The following is a 6,913-nucleotide window of genomic DNA, read 5'->3' on the forward strand; positions in this document are numbered from 1 at the left end:
CCGAGGCCTACCGATGGACTCAGCTTCCGCGCTGAGCAGCAGCAGCTGGTCTACCAGCAGCAACCCCCTGCGCAGCGGCATCGATCATCACATAAAAGTAAATTCATCAGCCAAACAGGTTAGGAGTAGAGATGATGTATTTTTCTGTACCTTTTAAGCTCACCATGCTCCCAGTTTAAGATGACTGAGGGCTGTGTGTGCCTTTTGCACCATCTGCAGCCTTCCTGCTTCCCAGTGAACAGGAGGTTGGTTATGCTCCTACCACAGCACGCCATTTGGGCCAGGGGCTCCTGAACTGCTAATCAAGAGAATCACAGCATTGTTTTGGTTGGAAAAGACCTTTAAGATCATCAAGTCCAACCATAAATAGTACTAAGTCATTAAAAAAAATCCATTAATGGAGACACTATACCTCAGCAGCCAAGATGGCAACACCTCTGACCCAGCTGCCAACCAATGAACCACGCATTGCCCACGCTCCATTGCCCACGCTCCCTGTTCACACACCCCCTTTCCAGGCAGCGCGTGAAGCAGCAGAATTCCTTTCTGTCACAGCTTTGCCACAGTCTTGTCCCCGCCTGGATACAAGTGAAGGAAATTAAATCACAAGACTCTTCAGTACGATGGATTTAATCTAAACGCACACAATCAAAACTGATGTAGCTCATCTTCTCGTGGATACAGGGAAAAAAGGAGCCAATAGACAGTTTGGGAGCTCCATTCACACTCGAGCCATGCCATCGTTTTACACTCCCAAGTGAAACTTCACGCAAAGCCTCAGTTCACAGACCAGCCATTTCAAAATCGAGATATGAATACCTTAAATGTTGTTACCAACCCACATCCAGGATGCAAAAAGCGTTGTGAACCTTTGACTCCCCAGCTAGTTTTCTGAGCATTACAGAGCGCACCCTTAGGCAGGAAGTCCAGCTGGCATCACTAAGCTCACCCAGGCTGCGTTTGTAACACGGGTATTAGATGGCAGTGACGGAACGCAAGGCCCTGCCCTCGCCACGGTGGGAGATGGTTGGGAGCAGAGCCGCATTGGAACATTTACTGTTGCAGGTGTGGTACGGTGAGATGTGACGAGTGTCATTTCACTCCGTACTGCAGAGCGCATTCAATTTGAACCGAGTTGCACCACAAGACCCAAGCGCGCGTTCTGCAATGCAAATGTATATAGCAGGTACTCAAATTAAATACTAAACAACAAGTTGTAACCAAAACTTTAATCCCAAGGATCTCACAAAAGACATTTTACAAGTGACATGAAAATTCTTGTACAGTAAAGAAATGTTTAATTCATAACTTTTACAATGTACCATTACACTCAACACATCCACTCCAGTTGTCAGTTCTGCTGTGTATTTGGTCTATTCAGAGGTCCTGGAATAGATGGTCAATCAAACAATCACCTGTTTAAGAAGTACTCTAGTTACATGAAGTACAAAATTAACTGACCCTATGGCTAAAAATTTATATTTCACATAATATAAAGTAGCTCAGTTCCAGGCAATGGAAGTCAGAACTAGAGCTCTGGATAAAACTGCAGCTCAGTCATTCCCTTCACACGCCACTGGCTCGACGTTCCTGACTGTTCCCGAGAACTGCACTACGAAGCATCTACGTCGTGTTCCGCACAGACGAACACCGCTCACAGCCATGCTTCCGCAATGAACACATCTTCACTGCACGCTGCCTTCCAAAAGCCGAATCCCAGCAAAACATACCCCAGCAAGTCAAGAACAGAAACATTCCTCTATCTATGCAAGACAAACCAATTATCATTCAACACAAACAAAAAAATGTATAATGGTACATTGTAAAGCGATTAATATTACAAATCATATGATCTGCTCAGAACCATATACAGATTCACATCTTTACATTTGCCACCTGTTACAAGAAGATACAAGGAACAAAGCAAGTTCAACAGCTAAAACATTTTAAAAATGCACCAAGCTTTATGAAGTTTCAAAACAAAACAATGTTCTGTACATACTCCTCCTGTCCTCAGATCTAGTGACTTCCTGTACACAGCTCCTTCTCATAGTCCTACTTCCTCTCATTTGACCTGGAGCGACTGAAGAAGACAAGACATGTTAGCATCCAGGTGCCAAGAGCAGCAGATTTTGCTTCAAACCCCCCAGCCCAACTCAGTAGATGACATTTAAGCATTTTAAAAAATACTGTTTCATAAAACTGGGTATTTAATTCTTTAAGGTAAAGAACATCGTTAAGGAACTAGAGACGACTCTCCCCCACAACCTACTTCAGCATTACTAAGACATGGACAGATTGACTCAAAATGCATAACCACTGTAAGACTCATCTTACCTGCGAGACCTGGAAAAGGAGCGAGAAGGCTTGTGATTCCTCTCCCGTGAGAGTGATCTCTCTCTTCTTCTGTCTCTGGAGAGGGACCTGTTAAAGATTACAAAGCAAGATGATTCTAGTGTCAAAGCAAAGCTGAACTAATTAGGTTAACAAGGCTATCTGAAGAGCTTCCCTTCAGGAAGTTAAGGTTTTTAACTATTCAACCAGGGGAAGCCTGTTAAAGATTATGGTATTAGCCTTTCCTTCAGGTAAGAATGATCAGTTTGAGCCATACAACACAGCTTAAGTTGTGTTATAAACAGGCATCTACTCCTTTGCAGCAGTTTAAATCTGTTCAGAGTCAGACTGCAAGTGACCGTGCCTCCACTAACATGGAGTGCCCACGTATACTTACGCATCCTGTGCAGTAATGCAGCACCCATGCTACAAGAACGTAAAAATCACCTATAAACTCTGGAAACATCAAAAATCCTAACACGAAACTGCGTTACACCGCTGTGCCATTACCACCTAACACTTTGCAGTATGCAACAGCAGAACATGCTCACTGTGCTTCTCATCATCTGTGCTTGTGGCTCACAGTATCTGGAGGCGAGCAGCACATTAACACAGAAACTTTGTGAAAAACTGGCAGGAACCTGAGACAGCTGCAGAACAGAAAAACTAATTACTTCTATTCTTAATATCCTTCAGCTGATGACCCTGGAATCTCAAATAGCTGTGTAAAGATATTAACTCCAGGCAAGCAATATGACAGAAGCAAACCCATTTCTCCCTTTTACTGAATTACAATGCCTACCCTGAAGTCTATTAATGCACACAGACCAAAAATTAAGGTGTTTCTGTTTGGTTTTTTTTAAACCTCCCCGACAAAGTGGTCCAGGCCGTAACTAACTGATGCATACCTGCTGCGGCTACGAGAAAAGCTTCTCCTTCGCGGTGATCTAGAACCAGAAAAAGAAATGTGAGGTTTTTTATCAATTCTTTCAACATCAATGGGGTGAGGCATTTCCCAACTTGTCAAACTCACTGTTGGGCCCAGGGAACGTGCCAAGAATAACTGGCATCCATCATCCAGTAAAAGGCATGGAAAGATTAGGCAGTAAAACAAAGCTCAGTGTGAACAGCACGTTTCCAACCACGAATTCACTTTAACTAAGAATGCTTCATAGCAGAGTTGTCCAATGCAACACTTTCCACTTCAACTAAATACACTGCCCAGAACACCACACCAAAGTCCCACAAGTGGTTCCAAAAAAAAATAGCACAGACCAAATGTTTTGGAACCCATGCAAGCCAAAAAGGTCCATGACAAGACATAAGAGATACCAAGTGGAAAAAAAGTGAAAATGCGCTCAGTGTCAATATTGATAATGCCATTAAGTGCTACATTAGAACTGCATATTTGTGATTGTCATTTTTAATGCCATAGAGTGTGTTTAGACTATTTTCTTTAAAAAAAACAAAAAAAAACCAAAAAAAAAACCTTAGCTTGGCCCAGTTCATCCCAAAAAGTAATTGTTTTAAGTTTTGAAAACTGTTAGTAAAACCATTTAAAGGTGATAGGATTTTTCTGGCAAGGAAAAGCTAAGTTTGTTAGAGCTTTATTAAAAATTTAGTTTGGCATCTCACATGCAAATATACTGTTTTTTACGTTATTCACAGTGTAAGAGCTTCCATATCACCCTTAAAAGTTTTCTCAAGCAACATATGTACGTTACCACTCAATTATGCACAGCCAGCCTTTGATTGAGAAAAGTAATTACTTATAAGCCGCTTACTCCTTATTTTAACCAGCAGTAAACTGTATAAGCAGGAAAAACTTACTAGTTTTTGGTTTCAACAAGCTAGAAATGGTGAGGTGAGGCTGCCGGACTGACTGCCAAGAAGAATTTGCTGAAAAGGTTTTGCCAGATGTTGCGTTGTATTTAGTTGGTTGGCGAAGGGGGTGTTGTGGATTTTTCCTGCTTTTTTGTTAGCCGAAGGCTGCTGCTGTAGTTGTTGTGAAGACATTTGGTAAATAAACAGCTGAGCTGATTGGCCGGGAATGTGTGGGCGGTCGAGGTGGCTGCTGCCGATTTGGTTAAGGTTGGAGAGAAGGCTGAGAGAAAACAGCATGCTCGGGAACCAAAGGGCGGTGCAACCTGACGACTGGCCATGCCTGGGTCATGTGAAACGACACCAGCCAAGCTGCATGGGGCGCGCTGGTCACATGACGCTGAAAGGGCTAGTTGACTGGCTAATGCAGACTCAGAGGGTGGTGAGAAGAGACATGATGGTGACTCTGTAACGGGTTCATTTTTATTAATAGATGGACCAAAAAGCATAAAAAAAATGAAAAACAAGCCATCAGTACAACCATCTATTAGCTAACAAATACTCCTAATGTGTTATTTTTCAACAGCAAAAGGGTAAGCTTGAAACCCTGACTTCTGAGGACTTCACTCACCTGCAACAGGTAAATTCAGTCCTGCAAAAACCACGTTGCAGACTTAAACCGCCAGACAAGCTAGTCTGGGTCCAAGAACGTGTCAGTTACCAAAAATCTGGCTACATTTTAGAGCTGGATTTGCAAACCTCAAGTGACAGGATCGTCACACGATGTTTTAATTCCAAACTAGCACTAAGTGTAAAGATTCTAGATGTTTAGAGCAACTGTTACTTGATCTATTATTAAACAGCTGCCTACTTGGAAAGTATTTAAATTGTGCAAACAAAGCGGAGAAACACATCTGTATGGAAATGCTAAGCTGCTGTATGTCATGTTTTGCCACTATGGAATAAAGGAAAGGAACAGCCTAAGTTGAAGTATGGGGAAGAAAGGGAAAGTGTGACTAGAAGATGAGCAGATTTTAGAAGGAACGAGGATAAGTCCAGGATAGAGGGCACTGACTACCAACTTGCACAGTGACCTAAGGACAAAAGCCAACATTCAACACAACTTAAGTTCACCTTGATTTTGTGGGGTTTTGGGGTTTGGTTTTTTTTTTTTTGTTTTGGTTTGTTTTTTTTTTAGCATTTGCCATCTCCAAATTGTGATCAGATAGATGAATGTTATCCATCAACATGCTTTTAAAAAGCCTGCTTCTAGGATGCTAAGTGGTAACAGTGCCAACAGCTCTACAAGTGTACTTCGACCTAGAGTACCTGCGACGAGGAGGAGGACTTCTTCTGCGATAGTCATCTCGAGGACGCCTGCCCCAGGATGGAGGTGGACCACGGTTCCGACTCCGTTTCTCGCCATTGGAGAGCTCCACTCTGACACGACACCCACAGAGGGTTCTGGGAAAAGAGACTGACATCAGTTAGCATGTCTAGGGGCAAGTCTGCATGCAGAATACCTGCAGAATCAAGAGAGGGAAAAGGAACGGGCAACAAGGCAAAAAACATTCTGCGTACACGCATTAGTCAAAGTACACAGTATTCAGAGTCTAAAGACGTAGACTCCAGCATGACAGACAAAAGATTTGGCCACTTCTGAAAGCTTGCCATGCTATTAAAGCGGGCAGAGAAGGAACCAAGGAGTCTCCCTGCCCAGTTTTGCCTCTTTATAGTAACACCATCTTGAATTTAACCAATGCGCACCAAGAGGTCCAAGTCACGTCTAACTTGGGAGTCCAACTCCAAATGTAAAATTGAAGTCCCAATGCTAAGCCTGCACTATTAAGAAAGACCTCATACCACCGTACAAATAAATATTGCACAACAAACGTGTCAAGTCCTTGGTTTTGCCAGTTGAAGCTTCCCAATTTAAACTGTATCACTACCCACAATTTCTCTTATTTTCACCAGGCAAGCCAAACACACAAGAAACACATTTTACCTTCCATCTAATTCTCTTACTGCATCAGCTGCATCTCGTGGATCTTCAAATTCCACAAAGGCAAAACCAGGAGGATTTCTCGCCACCCATACACTGCGCAGTGGTCCATAGTAGCCAAAAGCTCGCTCTAATTCAGTTTTGTTGCCATTGTTTCCAAGGTTACCCACATAAACCTTGCAGTCCAGCGGACAAGAGTCACGATGCATTGCTAGGACAAAAAAAAAAAAAAAAAAAAAGCTCATGTATATTTAACAAGTGTTTATTCACTTAGAAGGGAAGTAATTCTGTCGGTTGCTTTTCCCAGAAACTTCAACAGTGACATGATCTGACATGATAGAAACATTAGCCTGTGTGGAAAGGGCGGGGGAAGGGCGGAAGGAGAGTGTTCAAAATCGAACACAAAACCTAGCTGCTATATCGTAATCGTGATTAAAATTCACTGCTTCAGGGAATTTCGTTTACTTTTAAGGCCCCCAACTTTGAAGGGGGATGTTTCTCTGCGCTCCTCTCCCCTATCCCTCGGTTACAGCGGGGGCCGGGCCTGCAGGGGGAGCGCTCCGCGGGAGAAGGGCTCCATTGTTCTCGGAGCAGGATTCGGGGGAAACTGCACATGCCGGGGGGAGAAGCAGCGCCATCTGCGGCAGAGACCACGCCGGGAACGCTCCGGGAATCCCTCCAGAGCGTCTCCTCAGCGCTGAGTGCGCGGCGCGAGGAGGCAGCGCTCCCCGGGAGCGGGCGGGAAGGCGCCACACC

At 43.7% G+C, this 6,913-nt stretch overlaps 1 protein-coding gene across 1 annotated transcript; it reads right to left on the reverse strand.

Moving 5' to 3' along the window:
• Nucleotides 1–1,209: 1,209 nt before the first annotated feature.
• SRSF3 (serine/arginine-rich splicing factor 3) lies at nucleotides 1,210–6,368 on the reverse strand. Its single transcript, XM_009580258.1, has 5 exons — nucleotides 6,161–6,368; nucleotides 5,485–5,619; nucleotides 3,243–3,281; nucleotides 2,338–2,424; nucleotides 1,210–2,083 (listed from the first exon to the last, which is right to left on the reverse strand). The coding sequence occupies exons 1-5, from the start codon at nucleotides 6,364–6,366 to the stop codon at nucleotides 2,056–2,058; spliced, it is 495 nt and encodes a 164-aa protein (XP_009578553.1). The 5' UTR covers nucleotides 6,367–6,368; the 3' UTR covers nucleotides 1,210–2,055.
• Between the last annotated feature and the right edge of the window lie 545 nt (nucleotides 6,369–6,913).

Source organism: Fulmarus glacialis, unplaced genomic scaffold, assembly GCF_000690835.1.
Source record: "Fulmarus glacialis isolate BGI_N327 unplaced genomic scaffold, ASM69083v1 scaffold24336, whole genome shotgun sequence".
Classification (NCBI taxonomy): domain Eukaryota; kingdom Metazoa; phylum Chordata; class Aves; order Procellariiformes; family Procellariidae; genus Fulmarus; species Fulmarus glacialis.

What these genes read in the sequence shown, in the direction of transcription:
- SRSF3 (XM_009580258.1), bottom strand. Translation starts at nt 6,366, where the DNA reads ATGCATCGTGACTCTTGTCCGCTGGACTGCAAGGTTTATGTGGGTAAC. An exon ending in AGTCCTCCTCCTCGTCGCAG is followed by an intron (nt 3,282 to 5,484) that starts GTACTCTAGGTC and finishes TTCTGGTTCTAG; the next exon opens with ATCACCGCGAAGGAGAAGCT. An exon ending in TTTTCTCGTAGCCGCAGCAG is followed by an intron (nt 2,425 to 3,242) that starts GTATGCATCAGT and finishes AATCTTTAACAG; the next exon opens with GTCCCTCTCCAGAGACAGAA.